This window comes from Columba livia, chromosome Z (genome assembly GCF_036013475.1).
Source record: "Columba livia isolate bColLiv1 breed racing homer chromosome Z, bColLiv1.pat.W.v2, whole genome shotgun sequence".
In the NCBI taxonomy this organism is placed as follows: Eukaryota; Metazoa; Chordata; class Aves; order Columbiformes; family Columbidae; genus Columba; species Columba livia.
The window spans coordinates 51,932,440-51,951,579 of record NC_088642.1 but is presented as its reverse complement, the minus strand read 5'-3'; the positions used below and the strand labels follow the sequence as shown (position 1 = coordinate 51,951,579).

The window sequence follows — 19,140 nt, the reverse complement described above, 5'->3', positions numbered from 1 at the left end:
GGCAACAGGGTCTGCAGGCAAGTTTCAGGTTTGTTTCCGTTGCACAGCCCTGACTGGGGCCAAAATTGGCATACACGGGGTGTGCAGTTGCTGAAGTGGCCCCAAAAAACACAGGCATAACTAGATGGATCTCTTCTTGCAGATAAAGGGACTGTGAAATGTTGAGGTGTCTTGTGACTTGGGACTGGTACTGTTCAATATCTTCATCAACAAGATTGAGTGCACCTCAGCAAGTTTGTGGATGACACCATGCTGAGTACTACAGCTGATGTGCTTGAGAAAAGGAATGCCACCCAGAGAGACCATGACAGGCTTGAGGGTTGGGCCAATGTGAACCTCATGAAACTCAACAAGGCCAAGTGCAAGGTCCTGCACCGAGGTTACGGTTATTTCCAATATCAGTACAGACTGGAGAATGAGTGGATTAAGAGCAGCCCTGTGGAGGAGGACTTGGAGATACTAGTAGGTTAAAAAATTACATGTGAGCTGGCAACGCGTGTGTGCAGCCCAGAAAGAAAGTCATATCCTGGGCTGCATCAAAAGGAGCATGGCCAGCAGGTCAAGTGAGATGACTCTACACTTTTGTGTTCAGCTCTGAAGCCCTCACTACAGGAATGACATGAGCCTGCTGGAGAGGGTCCAGAGGAGGCCACAAAAATGATCAGAGAGATGGAACACGTGTTCTTTGAAGAAAGGCTGAGAGAGTTGGGGTTATTCAGCCTGGAGAAAGAAGGGCTCTGGAGAAACCTTCTTGCAGCTTTTCAATACGTAAACAAGGCTTCTAAGAAAGAGAGAGACACTCTTTACCAGGACCTGTAGTGACAAGATAAGGGATAATGGTTTTAAACTGAGAGAGAGTAGACTGAGATTGGATATAAGGAAGAAATTCTTCATCATTAGGGTGGTGAGGTACCAGAACAGGCTGCCCAGAGAAGCTGTGGATGCCCCCATCCTGGAAAGTTCTCAAGGTAGGGTTTGGATGGGGCTTTGAGCAACCTGATCTGGTGAAAGACACCCCTGTCCATGGAAGGGGGTGTGGAGTAGATGATCTTTGAAGGTCTCTTCCAACCCTCCAGATGCTGTTATTCTGTGACCCTGGGGAAAGGGGCCATAACCCTCCATTTAAGGCCTGGAGGGCAGTTTTTCCTCAGACAGAATCACAGAATCACAGAATGTTAGGGATTGGAAGGGAACTCAAAAGATCATCTAGTCCAATCCCCCTGTCAGAGCAGGAACACCTAGATGAGGCTACACAGGAATGTGTCCAGGCAGGTTTTGAATGTCTCCAGAGAAGGAGACTCCACAACCTCCCTGGGCAGCCTGTTCCAGTGTTCTGTCACCCTCACTGAGAACAAGTTTCTTCTCAAATTTAAATGGAACCTTTTTTGTTCCAGTTTGGACACATTACCCCTTGTCCTACCACTGGTTATCACTGAGAAGAGCCTGGCTCCATCCTCGTGACACTCACTATTTATAAACATTAATAAGGTCACCCCTCAGTCTCCTCCAAGCTAAAGAGACCCAGCTCCCTCAGCCTTTCCTTGTAAGGGAGATGCTCCACTCCCTTCATCATCTTTGTTGTCCTGCTCTGGACTCTCTCCAGCAGTTCCCTGTCCTTCTTGAACTGAGAGGCCCAGAACTGTACACAAAATTCCAGGTACGGTCTCACCAGGGCAGAGTAGAGGGGAAGGAGAACCTCTCTCGATGAACTAACCACCCCTCTTCTAATACACCCCAGGATGCCATTGGCCTTCTTGGCCACAAGGGCACAGTGCTGGCTCATGGTCATCCTGCTGTCCACCAGGACCCCCTGGCCACTTTCCCTTACGTTGCTCACTAATAGGTCATTCCCCAACTTATATGGGAACCTGGGTTGTTCCTACCCAGATGCAAGACTCTACACTTGCCCTTGTTACATTTCATTAAATTTTTCCCCACCCAACTCTCCAGCCTGTCTAGGTCTTGCTGGATGGCAGCACCAGCCTTCTGGCATGTCAGCCACTCCTCCCAGCTTCATGTCACCAGCAGACTTGCTGACAGTGCACTCTATTCCCTCATCCAAGTAATTGATGAATATATTCAATAATACTGGTCCCGCTACTGACCCTTGAGGCACTCCACTAGATACAGGCCTCCAACTAGACTCTGTACCATTGACCACAACTCTCTGGCTTCTTTCCTTCAGCCAGTTCACAGTCCACCTCACTACCCCATTATCCAGACTGCAATCCCTTGGTTTAGCTGTAAGGATGCTTTGGGAGACTGTGTCAAATGCTTTATTGAAGTCAAAGTAGACCACATCCACCACTCTGCCATCATCTGTCCACCTCATTATGTCCTCATAAAAGCCTAAGGTTGATCAAGCATGACTTCCCCTTGGTGAAGCCATGTTGACTGCCACTAATGACCCTCTTATCCTTGATATGCTTTGAAATGGCACCAAGGATAAGTTGTTCCATCATCAGCTGGAGACAGGGTGTAAGCCCATAAGAACAGCAGGGTTTGGGTCTAGGTGGTTAGCCTTTTTTTTTCTATTGTTAATTAATTTGGGGGTATTTAACTTTCCCAGCCCTGGGTCTCCCTGCCAGGTCAGGAGTGCAGCTGGGTCTGAAAAGAGGTGGACGGTATTGTCTCAAAGTGATTCTTTTCTCCTTGGTAGCTTGGGGCAGATACTTTGCCTCCCTGCACCTCTCCTTCCTGCTCCACAGAACAGGGGAAACACTGAGTCCTTCCACAAACTCCAGGCAGAGCCACTGCTCCACTGTGAAGGTGTTTTTATTGTAATTAGCAATGTTTTGTCACAAAACAGGAAATTCCATGCAATGGGTGCTGGGGAGGAAGCAGAAGGCCCAACCTGCTGTTGTACTCATCCACCTTCTCCACAGTCAGGAAGTACTTGGAAAAACTCTGCTATTTTCCCCCTCTGTTTCTGTTTCCCCATCAACCAAGTCCAAGTTTAGCAGCAAGAGTGGATGATACAACTTTTGAGCTGTTTGGCACTCAGAAGAGACATGTGGCCTACAAAATGAAGGAAACAGCACAACTGCTTCTCCCCCAGGCTTACACACGGATGGCTGAACCAGCCACTGATTTCTCTGGAGGGCCAAAGGAAGCCTCTCTCTGCAGCCTTACATTAACACACCATCAGAGAGAGCACCCCAAAGATCACAAGTCAGCAAGATCCCAGCCTAAGAGTGTGTAAACAACAAGCCAAAAGGTCAAAACATGGCTCCTTTAGTAGAGTGACCATGCAAGAGCAGCGAGTGACAAGATCCTTCTGTTCATCAAGAGAAACAAATCTGCTTTCAGCTGCTAGCTCTACTTAAGTAACAGCCTGCAAGACTCACACAGCATGCACAACCATAAACAAACGTGAGACAAGAAATATGGAAATGTCACTTGTCATAGATTACAGGACTTGTACACTTTGGAAACCAAGTCTCTGTTGCTCACTAACCTCTTCCTGTGCCAGTGCTACTTCTGTGTTACTGGGGTTCTTGTACATCAGATAAACTGGTATTTGCCTCCAATGGCAAGCATACAGGTATTTTTTTTTTTCATTGTGGGAAGGCTAAAAGGGTGTTCTTTAACCTGAGTTAGGAAACTTAGGTGAAAATCAGAGAGAAAACAAGGGAATTTGTAGCTATATATGTGGTATCATGACAAGCTGCAGGCAAGAGAGTCCTCAGGTCTGCTGCTGCTGCCACTGGATCCCACAAGTCAACTCCACGGATGAGCAGAGCAGGAGCAGCCATTGCTCAGTAGGGGTTGCTTCATCCTGCTGGGACTGCTCACACATGTAAATCAAAGATGCCAAGAGCTGCCTGTGGACAAGGCCTCAGTATGTATTTGGAGGGGAGGAACAAGGGAAAGAGACATGCGCTGCATTTCATGCTGTATCTGAGAAGGTATTGCTTGAAAATATGCATTCATGGAGAAATGAGCACTTATAACAATGGCAAACATAAACTCTGCATTCCACACTCATGCCTCTTATTGAATGCGTATTTCCTCCAGGGACTTCAGCTTGCGGCCCACACATAATATGTATCATATATTATATCCCGTACTTATTTGCTGTGCAGCTGCACAAATATCACACTTAGAAGAATATAGTTTAATCATTCAGAAACATAGTCTTTATGGAGTGATGAACAAACCATTCCTATTCCTTGCTTTTCAAACCAGCAATGCTGAAATGTCCAGCACAGATGTCTCATTTTCACTTCCAGATGTTTTCTACATTGGGTGGTAATATTCAGTAGCAGTTTTATTTGAAGAATTACTTTATATTAAGGCATGAAATACAAGAAGCCATAGAGAAATATACAAGTGAATTAATTTAAAAGGCTATGAGATGTAATGAGCATATAGTACATGAGGAGGTTTTTAAAAATTTCTACAGTCATAGAAATGTTTTCTTGTTCCAAGGAACAGAATGTCATCATTTGATGATGAGACACAACCTAAAAGTAATTAATTAGAAAACGTTTTGAAAAGACTGAACTGATTACATACTCTAAGAGTCAGTGATAGTTTTGCTCCCAAACCACATAATTTGTTTTAAAATTTAATCACAGCTTTTATTTCTAATTGTCATTAAGAGCACAAAAAATAAATGTCTCCCTCACTCCTTCCTTAACAAACCGCAAACCTGTCTTGAAATATACACTTCCACATGCACAAAGTTGAAGTTAAAAACTTCTGCTTACAGACCATCAAAACTAGTAAGCAAAATTTCTTCTGGAGGCTGAAGGTAATATTTATTAAGCTTTAATCCCTAGAGATGCAATCATAGATATTTCATCTCAGGAATTCTGGAGAAAGGTTCCACCATGGATACAACCTCATAAGTGCACACTGCTGCTGTGACGTGGCAGCACTTCCACACCTCAACATTTTTTCTGCTGTCCTTCAGGATTGTGGCTCAGATCTTTTTTTTATTTAAAGACAGGATTTCATTTCCAGCATAGTCAAAAGACTCATTTAAAATCCCATCTCAAGAGAGAAATGATGATGTTGACACTGACATAATTTTTTCAACATCCACGTTTGCTTGTGTTTTCCTTAAAGCACAGAATTCCTGAATCATGCCATTATATATGAATTGGAGCTTATCCTCTTAAATTTATATAAAATAAATGCTTGTGGGGTTGTTTGTTTGTTTGTTTGTTTGTTTTTGGAGGTGGGGCACAGAAAAAGAAGAAACCAAAGACACAAAACATTCACTGAAAGCATCAAAATACACTGTGAACAAGTTTGGAAATAAAGCAAATTATTGTTTTACTCACAAATATCAAGTAAGTGTAAATATTTGTGGCCTCCAAGCTTATGTTAAAATAGTAACATAAATTTCTTAGAACATATCTAAGGTTCACAAAATTCACTGAAACAGCTCTAGCAAATTCTATGATCTTTGGAAAGAGACAGGAATGAAGTTACTTAATAGATTCATTTGATCAGATCACTTATCACTTCATAGGTCATTTGGATGTAATCCAATCAAACTGATTTGTTTGCTTCCATATTCACACATATAGAGACACAGTAAAAGGCATCCTATTGGGATTCCCCATTGCATATCTTCCGAAAAAAATGATTCTGCTACGGGTTCCTCCACCTCTTCTTCAGATAACTGGTAAATGCATGCAGGACTGCTTCTTGAAGTCTGTCGCTGTGTAATACCCATAAAGGGATGAACCGCAGGACACATGCCTTCAGAATAATCAAGCAAAAACAATACAAAGGCAAAGGGTTATAGAAACCTCTTGAAAGAAATTAACTGAGAGTTCAGAAAGGTCATAGCAAACAGTAAATGCAAAAGCTTTTATTTCATGCTTTCAGTATGTACTTTTCTCTTAGAGTGAAATGTTTGTTACTCTAAGTTTTCAGCAAATCTTTCCTCTTCCCTATACTTTCATTTAAAGCTCATAATTAACAGCTGCCATGTATAAATATTTATTCTATTTTGTTAGCTTGGTGTCCTAAGGAAATGATGTTTATATGATAGTACAGTCTGGTTTTATGTCCTTTCCCACTAATAACTTTTGAATCTGCTGGCCAATTTCTGTAGAGGAGTATGGGTCTCAGAAATATTCATAATAGGATCATGAAAACAGGCAGATGGAGAAAGGATAAAGAGTAAGCAGATATAAAACTGAGCTGAGCTCGAGACACAAAAGTGCAGGAAGCCACACTGTGCTGATACCACTATGCTTTACCTGTGTATTCCTCCCTTTGTAGCCTTAACTCCCATGTTAGCCTTAACAACCTTAACAAACTGTTTCTTGTTTGATGTCCAATCTTAAGTTCTCTGAAATCAGTCAAAAGAACCTGCTGAGCACAGACAGCCTTGGTTCAGCCTTTGAGACACATTTACATGCTACCAAATTCAATTACCAGCATTTCATGGGCTAAACATCCAAAAATCTCATCTCCAAAGGTGACATAATCCAGTGATTCACTAACAAACTCTTCCGCCGTCTTGGTAATAAGACCAGGTTTTTGGTACATCGTCATTGGAGTAGAAACACCATAAGGAGTCACTACCTAAAATAAGAAATCATAATAACAGTTTAATGTCCTCTAACATTTACATAAGGCCATTCATTTTGAAGAATCCCACAGCATCTTACAAATTATGGATTTGGATGGTATTTGTATGGTATGGATTTGATGGGTGGACTGCTGGGTGGATAAGGAACTGGCTGGATGGTCACACCCAGAGAGAAATGGTCAACAGCATAATATCTGGATGGATACCGGTGCCAAGTGGTGTCCCTCAGGGGTCAATATTGGGGCCAGTACTGTTTAATATCTTCATCAATGACACAGACAGGGCGATCAAGTGAACCTTCAGCAAGTTTGCGGATGACACCAAGCTGAGTGGTGCAGTTGACATGCCTGAGGGACAAGGTGCCATCCAGAGGGGCCTGGGACAAGTTTGGGAAGTGAGCACAAGCAAAGCTCTTGAGGTTCAACGATGCCAAGTGCAAGATCCTGCACCCAGGTCAGGGCAATCGCAGGTATCGATACAGGCTGGGGGATGAAGGGACTGAGAGTAGCCCTGTGGAGAAGGACTTGGGAGTACTGGTGGATGAAAAATTGGACATGAGCTGGCAATGTTCACTCACAGCCCAGAAGTCCAACCATACCCTGGGCTGCATTAAAAGCAGCGTGGCCAGCAGATTGAGGGAGGTGATTCTGCCCCTCTGCTCTGCTCTGGTGAGACCCCACCTGGAGTCCTGTGTCCAGCTCTGGAGCCCTCAGTACAGGAAAGACATGGACCTGTTGGAGAGGGGCCAGAGGAGGCCACAGATACGATCAAAGGGCTGGAACACCTCTGCAGTGAGTACAGGCTGAGAGAGTTAGGGTTGTTCAGCCTGGAGAAGGTTCCAGGGAGACTTATTGTGGCCTTCCAGTGCTTAAAAGGGACCAATAAGAAAGATGGGGATGGACTTTTCAGCAGGCCCTGTTACAGCGAGACAAGGGATGATGGTTTTAAACTAAGGAGGAGAGACTCAGGCCAGACATGAGGAAGAAATTTTTTGCAAAGAGGGTGGTCAAACCCTGGCCCAGGTTGCCCAGAGAGTTGGTAGATGCCCCATCCATGAAGACATTCGAGGCCAGGCTGGACAGGGCTCTGAGCAACCTGACCTAGTTGAAGATGTCCCTGCTCATTGCAGGGGGTTTGGACCAGATGAACTTTGAAGGTGCCTTCCACCCCAAACTATTCCATTATTCTATTGTTATAACAGATATTTGCAGTGGACTAAGGCAGCATGTGTAGTAAGTAATGGTACTAAGGAAAAAAGCTGCATACGAGGTGAAGACAAAGCTTTGTCAGGGTCATCCAGCACTTCACCAAAGACAGCTACACCATACAGATTTAGGCATCTCAGATTTTCTTGAAGGATTTGTTAAAATGAAGACAAATATGGCAAGATGTAGCATCACCTGTATGATAATTCCCTTTTCCTTATACTCTGCTTGTAGTGCTTTGGAGAAAGTGCTTATAAAAGCCTAGAATAAAATTAAACAAAATAACATTAGTATAGGAAAGTAAATACTTTCACATATGTTCACAAATATGTGCGAATGGGACTTTAGCAAAAATAGCCAAGCACCGCACAACCTAAGGCATACTGCAGTGGTAGAAAACATAGAAACTAACTTTTCACTATGCAGTTTCTGCTGGTGCACATGAGTAATGGCAAGATTGACTCTTTATCTGCACCAGAACAGATGAAGCCTGGCATTGGCCCAAGCCAGAAATGAAACAAGTACTTCTGAGGAGCAGACAGAAAGCTTTGTCACATTTATGAAAACGCAAAGACATAATTACTGGACTCCCATTTATTCTAGCTATTGTTTCATGTGGCTCTCATCTCTGGCTGACACCTGCCCTCACAGTTCAAGGCTTACACTGTTGCTTTTTTTGCAATAAAAAGGGGTATGTGATACAACTCATGCCTTCAGTGTATACCTATCAGCATAGCCTACAAATATGATTTTCAAAGTAATGCATTTGGGAATTTAGGTGGAATATGGGGAATTTGTAGCTTCAGCCTCTAAGGTTTATCTAAGGTTTTCTCCATACCAGGAGTACGCATATACTAACTTCTCTGTGTAAAAGTTGAGTTTCTTTTAAGATTGATTCTAGGAGTCAGATCTTCGAGAAACATTCAGAACCTTGACAACATTGGACCATTGTCCTGTAATTCGAAACAAAAACGGCAGCTATTCAAAGCCATCATTTGACAGGTCTTACAATTTAAGTAGCAATAGTATTGTGATATTGCGTGAAACATCAGTGTGCTGACAAGTAAAACAGGGCATTGCAAAAAAACAGGCCATTTAAAAAGAAATAAACATAAAAGATACCCAAGAATTAAAAAATGCAAAGTAATACAAGCGATGTACCATATCACTTTGAAATAATGTTATCTAAACTTTTTTTAGTAACTAAAATTGTCTGGTATCAATATAGTTCAAGATTTGAGTAATGAGAATCTTAGGTTAAAAAGAGAAAAATGAAATGGAAAAATATATTTTCTTACCAAGAATAACTAGTTTTTTTCTTACTAAGCTGAACTTCAGCTATGTTCAAGCAAATATTGCTGGTATTTTTCATGTGAAGCAAACCTGAGCTGAGCAAGTTTCTTCTGGAGTTTCAGCAAAAATCATTCACTCCTCATTTTTATAAGCTCTGGGGTTTTAATTCAGAGCAAAATTTCAAGGTGAAACCTATGTGGTCAAGCAACTCACCATGCACCTACCAGGCATTTTATTCTTGGTTCAATAAGTAAAATCTAGCACTTTCTTATACCTACAGTTTTGAGTAAACTAGCTAAGCCAGCCTAGTAAAAGTCATCACTTCCCAGAAGGAGGACAGATTGTGAGCACTGGTATAATACTATTTAATCAAAGGCAAAAGAGTTCCAATAATCAGACATACCTTCAGCTGGATTTAACGTATATAGCTTCGCTGATTCTTAGTTATCAGCTAGTGCTAATTTACATTACTTCATTATTTCAGTGGTGCCACACTGATTTAGGTCCTGAAGACATGGCCTTATATTGCTGACACAAACGCTTTGGTAAACACCTGATGGGGATTTCTTTATAAAGCAATGTGAAAGACTTACCTTAGAAGCTGAGTACATAGTGTATAATGGACAAGGGAAAGTACCCAGACCAGAGGATAGATTCAGAATAAGACCTTTCTGTCTGAAATGTAATTTTAAAAGTTATATTCAATTTATGTTTGAGAGTATTACAGTAAGAGCCTGCACAGTGGAAAACAACTTTTTTCCCCCACAAGCCATAGCTCTCCTATTATATTGCAGACTACACTTTCAAAAGACTCAATTTTTACTGTCTAGTTAGGTGCAATTAAGTCTAAACCAGCTAGGAATAATGTCATAAATCAAATTTAAATGCGTAGTGCAATCAGGACCGCAGGAATATTATACATGCTATTGTACATCTAACAGATGAAAAATGCCATCAGAGGAAGGATTTTATGCTTCTAAGTATCTGGTAGGTCCCCTTTGCTCATTAGCCAGCACATTCTTTTTCCTGCTCCATGCATCTGTTTTTCTACCTTCCCCATTCACAACTCACTGTACAAACCACTAAAAACAATTCTTTCAGCAACAAGCAGAAAACAAAACAAAACCAAACAAAACCTAATTTTGGTGCCACAACAAAAAGCATTCACTGGCTTCTAAATTGCAGCAGTTAACAATGTTTTCTACAAATTCCATTTGAAGACCTTAACTTCTAGTTTAATGGTCCCCATGTCTAAAACACACGTTGTATTAAAAGGAGAAAAGGGACCTTTAATTGAATAGCTGAATTAATATCTCTGATGTAGTCAGGGATTTCCAGAGCTTGAAGAGTATTATTCCAAGCACAGTTACCGTTACCGCTCTTAGAAGAATACAACCATATATTCAAATGCTGTTTCTTGCCTAATTGGACCCATCACATGCCATTTTATTTCTGCAACACATGCAGGTTTTTACTGGACAGAAAACTATACTTTATGATTTCTGTCTTGTTCTACAGTTGACTGGCAATTTGTGTCAGTTCCTATTGTTCATTCACACAGCACTAACAGCAACAGAAGAAATCATACTGACTGACATACTGAAAAGTACAGAAGTGAAGTTAATAATGGAAAAATGTAGCTACCACTAAAGTGGAGGTAGCAGCTAAAAGCTATTGAAAGTTCTATAAAAAATTACTTTTACCTTGGCTCCATTTGTTTCAAAATTATTTTTGTCATCTGTAAGACAAGCGTGTTATGAATTATATCCATTCTCCCTCTTCCTGATTGCATTTTTCAACTCATCTTGTTTTATTCACAAGATTTTCCACTTGCTCAAGCCCCAGCCATATGTGTACAGAACAAACAGCTAAAATGTGGCACATTCAAAGTTTCGGAAAACATTTTAGAAATGCTAATGGTCTGCAAAGCATCTGAATTGTCAAAAATTCCAAAAGTTAGTCTTCTAAGCAGTGAGTGTTTTATGCTTATCCAAAGCTTTTCAACAGTATCTGAATTTCATTATTCTTCATTACTGAGTCATAACTGTAAGGAGAAAGTCAGCCTCACAATGCTCTCCTGTTTTTGCTTCCAGCTCTACCTGGACCAGAAATAGCAGAAAATAATTAAACAACCTTTTTTATTTACTTAATAATTCATTCTTATTTTAACAAAAGACTTAATCTTGCTTGTGATCTTTAAAGTGAAATTAAATACATTTTTAGATAAGAAATCTGCTTGTGTTTGTTGTATTTGAATCATATTATTGATAGTAAGCCTAAGTGCTTACTATCATACTATACATATCATACTATATACTATACATATCATACTCATACTATTATTTATAAAAACACACATAACATAGGAATCTTCTCAGGATAAGAGTATGATGTAGCTAGTAAATGGCAGTAAAGAAAAGTAGTGCAAATGAATGATGCAGCTTAATTGATTCCTTGTAAATTCCCTACTTTCTCAGTAGTGTCATTGTGCACAACAGCATAGTAGGAACAGTGTGTTCACAAGCTTCGTTCTCAGAGAGAATGACAGTGCAGGTTGGTCACATTAGCTTTGCTGAAAGGGAATTTCCAAGTAAAGTTGAAAATCTGGGAAAATATCCTGCTTTTGCAGTGCTGAAAATCCTGCTGACATCTGTGGGAGCCAGAAATACCTGGAGCGTGAGCATCCCACTGCAAGAAGTGGTGAGCAGGATCCTAGCAGGAACAAAGGCAGGGAGAGGAAAAAATAAAAACAAAACCCAACAAAAGAGATTTAAAGACAATTTGGACCCAACCATGAGGAATGGTGGCTAGGAGAAAGATTTCTTCATTGTATTTTGGAGAAGGATGAATGTTCATGAAAGACTGAAAAGGACGGGCTTGTAGCAGTGGAGAAAAGGAATCCCCGGGGCTTGGTGAAGCAGAGAGGTTGATTCTGAGGTATGTGTGAGGCTGGAAATTATAAAGGAAGAACCTTTTTGTATCCAGACTGAGAGGGTACAAATGTCTGCCTGTTTTTGCGAGGCACACATGTGTATCTATAGCATTCAGGTATTGCAGATATTTCTGTTTGTATAAATAGATTAAAACCCAGGAGCAGAAAGTTCACCAAGCTACTTTATGGAAGAATTTGTTTCAATTGACTGATATTACATGATTTATTATCTGAAGTCATTAAGCAGCATTACAAATTCGGGATGTAAAGTTTGCTAGCCAAAGGAAAAAAAAAAAACACAACATCTGTTGATAATCTTCATGTCATGTTTAGAAAGATATTAGCCAAGGTTGAGATGAACTACAAAGCGTTTGTTCTGCCCTTATTCATGTTACCATGTTGCTTGCAAACAGCAATACAAATCTTAATCTGAGTTGGAAAGTATGAAACACTAACTGTTCTTGTGTGGGAAGCAGCCAACCAAAATTGGCACCAAGGGGTAACAACACAGAATCAGGAGTCAGGTCTTTAAGTTCTGTCCTGCATAGATACAGAAGTATTTTTGCAGAACAGAATTGTGTAAAAAAAATGCAAGAACTGTACAAAAAGTCAAACTGCATATCTTCCTGTCTTGAAGATTTTGATTCTGAAACAAATCTTCACGTTTACAAAAACAAACATTGTTTTGCAAAATATTTCAGCTGCAATGTAATGATGTGTGTCAATCAAACAACTGTGTTAAAACATTTCCATCCAGTTCTGATCAAAATATTTCATAGGCAGTAGAAACTGATGGGGTCCTTAAAGCAAGGCTGACATTCCTGCTGAAAACTACTACTTGCAAATAAATTGAATGAAAATACATAGGAAAGCTGTTTGGTCACTCTTGTGATATTATTGGAAAACCAATAAAATACAGATGCAACATAGATGCGTGTGTGTCACATACCTTTGTAACAGAAATAATGTTGCAGTTGATGAGGTCCTGCAGGAAGCAAGAAAACAGTAAGTTCATAGTTAATTTCGGAGTTTGTAGCTGGTCTAGGTAAGAGAGCTAGCAATTCCAACTGAAAAGCTTTCTAGCAAGGCATTTGCATTTGGAGCAGCTTTGCGTGCCTCTGGCTGTCGCTGACTGTGCCTGTGATGTGGGATGTGACAGAGGCAGGCTGGATGGGCAGCAAACGCACTGCCCTGTAGAGATGTCCACCCCTGAACAGCATGCAAAAGTCATACCAGCAGCAGAGGTGACATCCTATGGCTGCAGCTCTGAGGGAAGCAGCCTGCTTGGGGACCTCCGATTTGTAATATATGGTGACATACAGACTGAATGGATCCCAAGACAGGTTCTGGCAAGAAATACATTTAGAAATTCTGTTCTTTTCATGGCTAATACTACAGAGGTAAACAACAATAAGGCAATGAAAAACTTGATCAGATCCTTAATCACGCCAGACTATTCTACATACACAAATTAATTCCCCCCCAAAAGTAAACTATGTTTAAATGAGTTTTATTTTTTCTTTCTTTTTTTTTTTTTTTCCCCCATATACTTAAAAAATGGTGTTCCAAAGAAAGTAAGTTTTAATAACCCTAACAAGAAGCCAACACTTCAGCTGTGGCTGTGACCAGGCTGAAGCAAGTGACGCTACTCATGAGCCAGAGAGGCTGCTGATCTTTGCTACAACCAGGCCAGCTGTGCTCTCCCCTCTGTCACTGGGTGCTTGCTGCAGTTTAGCTAAAATCTACTGTTCTTTTTCTCTTGCAAGGTCTTCTAAGCATTAAAATCAAATCAAAATATGCTCCTTCTAAGCTCCATCTTTTTTCCCACTCAACTGAACAGTTAAATACACACTGATGGTAGCAGAGGCAGAATCTGTCCCTTATTAAATGGACTTACAATTCCTCATTGTTATACTGAAAGTAGAAACTCACAGAGTAATCCTACCTCATCTATGTCTGGTCCATTAAGGAAACGGCACGGAAGAGGATTATGAAGCATTCCAACATTGTTAACTAATCAAAGGAAATATAATTATAAGAACCAAATCTACATGAAGTGCATAATACAGCTAGTTAAACAAATGACTTCTTCTCGAGACCCAAAAGCTTTTGAGATGTATGTGAACAGAAATGTTGTTTAGCATGAAGTCTTGTTCTCGCTGGAGTCATTACTACTGATCAGTACTGACTTCAGGGAACATAAAAACAGTCTGTTGCTACAGTTTGGGGGTTTGTTTGTTTGTGTTTTGTTGTTGCTTCATTTGTTTCACTACTAAAAGGATGATTTTCTTTCAAAAAAAAAAAAGTCTTCCCCAAAAAACATGTTTTCATTGTTGCTGCATGGATCATACCAATTAGTGTTAGCCACAGGCTCATTTCAGATTGAATATAAGAATTTCACACAGCTGTAAAACAACAAATAGTGAAAATAAGTTCCTTGAGGCCAAACAGGGAAGAAGTCACCCCAGAAGCTGGATGTTGCTTATAAAGTGGCAAAAGAGGTTTTACAGTAACAAAACCATTCTACAGAGAAACAGGAAGCCTTTGGAGAATCCTAACACACTTTTAAAACTTGTTCATGATAAGTAATGCTCAAATGCATTAGGTAGCGGTGTGCCTGGTTTTAACTGTTGGCAAACAAGTTGTCATGACACATCGTTTATATAATTCCCTGTTTAATACATCGCAGCCATAAAAATACTCTTCAATTAACAGACCTTAATGACTCACCTAGAACACCAATATCCAAGCCTTGCAGACTTTTTTCAATGTTCTCGTATACCGAATTTGTAGTGAAATCAGCTTGTATAACCTTGACCTTTTGACCTGTAGCCTGCTCTGTAATTAAACAAACAAACAAAAACACCAAAACCAAAACAAATAAACACCAATAACACAAAGAAAACAGAGATAGAGAGCTGTAATTAAGTAATGAGAGAAACAATCAGATGTCTCATTTAGTAATGTCCACTGCACAGTAAGCAATTGTTTCAACTTTCTTACTTTAAGAAATATTACAACACCAACAAAGCACTTTCAATACCCAGTTGTTTTCAGGGCCTGGCAAATTCAATGGAAGTTCCCTCACAAAATCTAAACACCATTTGGTCCTTTATAAGAAAAAAGTCCAGAAATAAACACCAGACTTCTTCCCTTGGTTGTCATAATATTTATAAATGAACACTGCCACATAGGTTAGACAACTGAATGTGGATGCCAGATCCTCTACATAAGCACAGTTTTGCAGAATAGTTTTGAAGTGTTTTAATTTTTAAGTTGAACATTTTAATAAGCAGTTTACCTTTTCATGTAGGAGGAGGGGAAAACAGAGCTCGATGTGATGCACTGTTTTCTGCATTATTTTCGAACAGCTCCTCACCTGTTTTAACATTTGCACTTCCATAGACTGAAGCTTCCCCAGGATTATGCAGGACTAAAAGGCATTTTAGGGAGGGTATAGCTTAGATTTTACAAGGTCAATTTACACAGAAGGGAAAGGGAAATGTGTGTGATTTTTCCAGTGTCATTGCTATGCAGGAGTGGAGCCCAGCTGTACATTACCATTTTCTCAGCAGTTGATTTATTGCTGTTCATATTTTCAATGAAGTTTCATGAGGAAAAGAGGTAAAGGCTCTTATTTACTCATTTTTAAAGGCAAGGTTCTCCTTTAAAGGGGCCCAGTAAGGTCTCTTCTAACTAGATGTTCACATTGTAAATTCTTGCTACTAAACCTGCTTTCAAGTTTTATGGGCAACCTGAAATCCAGATGAAGTTTGCTGAAAAAGCGACAGGCAAAGCTTGGAAATGTCAATAGATGATCAGATTGCAGACTTGCTCAAGTGGGAGGAATTCAGGTGCACGTGGATGGCAGAAAGTCTGCTTTGGGTCCTGTTTGGGAAATTGTCTCTGCTTTTTTGGAGCCTGATTTTAGCATACAGGTGACAGAGTATCGCCTTGAATAGGAATCAGACTCGTTGATTTATACCCATAAATCTTGCCCCATCCCTCGGTGTACGCATTCAGAACTTAGGAAGGGCCATTGCACCAGCTGCTGCAGGAGAGCAATATTGGCGGAAAGCTGGCTCTGGGTCCAGCAAGTCCAGTTTGCAGCAAAACAGAGCCTCTGTTGAAGCATGAGAGAAATCTGTTGCCTCCTGATCACTTCTCCTCACCCCTCAACATACTGCAAGTCTTGACCACCACGCCATCGCTACTCAAGCAATGCAAGCCGTTTGACGGAACAGCCGATGCACTGACTCCAGATCTGAAACGCTGCCTCTCATGTGCTGTTTTAGAGGACATCTGTCTCCATGACAGAAGAAAGGAGGAAGGAGTGCCCTTTTTCTTGCCCTCTTTCCAAGCTGCGGTTGGGTGTGTGAAAGGGATGAAACACTCTTTGAACCTTTAACCTATAAAAGCAACTCTAGTGGCAAATGACCCCCTCATGGTCCCAGGCTGGGGGAATGGTATAAGTATAAAGAAAAGGACATTGTGAGTGTAAATGCAGCGAGTGGGAAAGAACAGAGCAACAGCTGGAGCAGACACCTACAGTGACCTTCTGATTGAAGAGCTCTATAAACAAAACGAGATGGGTCTTAAAAATTGTAGCGATGTTGTGGCCATCTTTCTTGCAGGCAATCAGAAGGGCAGCCAAAACTAGAGCAACATAAAAATGAGGATCAAACAAACCATTTGGACTTTCTCTGCATCCCCTTGTCTGTACAGAACTGTACGGCTGCAACCAGCACTGTCAGCCAACAAGCAAGTACTCCAGATGGCTTTCCTCTGTCTCATTTAAGAAGAAAACAATATATTAAAAAACAATAAAACTATCATGCTGATAAATGAATTATCCAGGATAGCTCTTCAGAAAATTATAACAATTCTGCAAAGGAGAAAGCCAAAAAATAATTTCCAATGTTCTTATGTCTCTTCCTCCCTGTGACAAAGATTTATGACAGCCTTTGAAGACACAAGCCATTCCAACTCTTTTTAAAAGTCCTAAGCGTGCCAGAAGCAAAAAGCCTAGGTTTTCAAACAGCAGGACAGGTTATTGTCTTTTTTAAAAATATAGAGAAAATTAATTTAAGGAAAATTAAAAACTTGAACAGGGTTGTTTAATCCAATGTGTTATAAAATGTATCATTAAGAAGGATACATCTAACTCCTTCTGACCTCAGACCGCTTGGGAATCCCACTTGTCAGATAGGATAATGTGCTGCCTTTTGAAATTTACTGAGAAGGTAATAAATCAGGATGAAGCACAAAGTTGGTTAGGACATGCAGTCTGCCAGAAACTCTCCCCTTCTGCTTAAAGAGTTATGAAGATTTTCTGAAAACCTGAGGTAGCAAAATGAATGCCTGAGTGACACAAGAACTGATCTTTGTAGAACGAGGAGACCCTTCTGAAGTACAACACCTAAATTTGAATATGAAGAGAGAAGTACTCAGGCTAAGATGCTGTTCATATTCAGTGGAGATTTGCAGGAAGGAGAGTAAAATGAGAAGTTATTTTAACAACAGAAAGAGGTTATAAAAACATTTAAGATTAGGGAGGAATATTAAAAGTTCTGTTAGATTATAAAGTGCAAGTTCTGGCTACATTTTGAAAGAGTTTTGGAGAAAAGTATCTCCAAAGAAATATAAGATGGATCAGTTTCAGAAATAGCAGGAAAACAGAGGGGAAAAAAAATGAGGGTAAAATCAGAACTGCAAAAGGCAGTAGAAGATACCAGACAACACAAACTCAGAAAAATAATTTAAAAAGATAATAATTAAAAAATTGCTACCAGAGCACTCAAAAAAACAGTCAAGGCTCTCAAATGCTCTGCTTTTTTAGTGCATATTGGGAAAACAGTCCTGAGCACTAACACTTTATCTCAAGGGATGAACCACACACAAGAGGCATTTTCAAGAGCCTTTGAGGATGAAGGAAGATTGTGCCAAGTGAGTTGGTTTATGCTGGTCAATAATCTCAGCTTGTCAGCTGCTTAGCTCTTGGAGGAGGAAGGATGAGAGGCAGAGGACACGGTACCGCAGATTAGAAACTGAAGCTGTAGCAGGGGGGATAGCTAAATGAATTAGCACCTTCACAGGTTGTAGTGGGAGCAAGGCATATTTGGTTCTCGATGATGTGGGGTGTTGGTTTTTTTTGCTGCTTTATTCTGTATTAACAGGAATCATTTCAGGATGGAGAGGTGGATAAACTACCTCCTGCATCAGCAAACCCAAATTCATTAACCACATGCTCAGCCAGACTGAACTGATGGTGTTATATTTTCTACTGCTTTTTGAAGATCACACACTTTATCTTTCCTTAAATACAGATCTATTTCTTCTTAAAAAAACAAACCAAAACAAAACACCACACAAAACCAAACAATCAACCAACCAAACAAACAAAAAAACCCAAAAACCAAACAAACACATATACACACAGTCTTAGAGAAGTGGCTTTTTCTGTGTGTTTGGCATTAACAGCCAAATAGTACAGAACCTGGTCATATAAAGAGATCCTAAGGTATAACTTCTCAGTCAGGGCCTAGCTCTGCCTGTACAGCTTGCTTCAGAAATGTAGGCAGACGAAACAAAAGAGGACTGTCTTTAATAGCATTTCATCATTTCTAATCCCCTGGTTTTATGGTTTGATCGATGTTTCACAACCACCATACTAATGTGTCAAATGAGCAGTATACCTGGTGTAAAGATCCTCTCTGTCTGTCCCCCACAAGACTTATTTTATCTTTTATCTCGTTCTAAAAGAGCTTCCCGGTCGGAGTGGATTGAAATCAGGTTTTCAGTTCCAGTGCTTCTTTAGAGAAATATTTTGCTTACTGTGTATTTCTGCCTGCGCCAGCTCTGGGAGCTGCTCTCAGGCACACCTGTGGCCCACAGGACCTGGAAAGCCAAACACTGAGATGTCTGAAATTACCCATAGTTCAGACTCGTTTAACTTACGTTATTCACTATCTAAACTGAATGTGACAGTATGAAAAGGGACATAAGTCTTTCATTTATGGCAGCCAACTAACCAGAAAGAGATACATGGTGTGGCTGTGAATAAAAAGAGCAATGTGTCCAGTCCTGCCACAAATTTACATAGCCTACAACAAACTTGTTATTTCTTTCTGTTAGTTCAGGGTAACAATAGCTGT

At 40.3% G+C, this 19,140-nt stretch overlaps 1 protein-coding gene across 1 annotated transcript in view; it reads right to left on the bottom strand.

Moving 5' to 3' along the window:
- Nucleotides 1-4,252: 4,252 nt before the first annotated feature.
- Nucleotides 4,253-19,140, bottom strand: part of HSD17B3 (hydroxysteroid 17-beta dehydrogenase 3) — a 29,948-nt gene continuing 15,060 nt past the window's right edge. The window contains exons 4-11 of the mRNA XM_021293200.2: nucleotides 14,717-14,824; nucleotides 13,932-13,999; nucleotides 12,936-12,971; nucleotides 10,758-10,792; nucleotides 9,648-9,729; nucleotides 7,957-8,022; nucleotides 6,400-6,549; nucleotides 4,253-5,715 (exon numbers count right to left, since the gene is read on the bottom strand). Coding sequence (XP_021148875.2) covers nucleotides 5,605-5,715; nucleotides 6,400-6,549; nucleotides 7,957-8,022; nucleotides 9,648-9,729; nucleotides 10,758-10,792; nucleotides 12,936-12,971; nucleotides 13,932-13,999; nucleotides 14,717-14,824 — 656 coding nt within the window. The 3' untranslated portion in view covers nucleotides 4,253-5,604. The remainder of the gene's footprint in view (nucleotides 5,716-6,399; nucleotides 6,550-7,956; nucleotides 8,023-9,647; nucleotides 9,730-10,757; nucleotides 10,793-12,935; nucleotides 12,972-13,931; nucleotides 14,000-14,716; nucleotides 14,825-19,140) is intronic.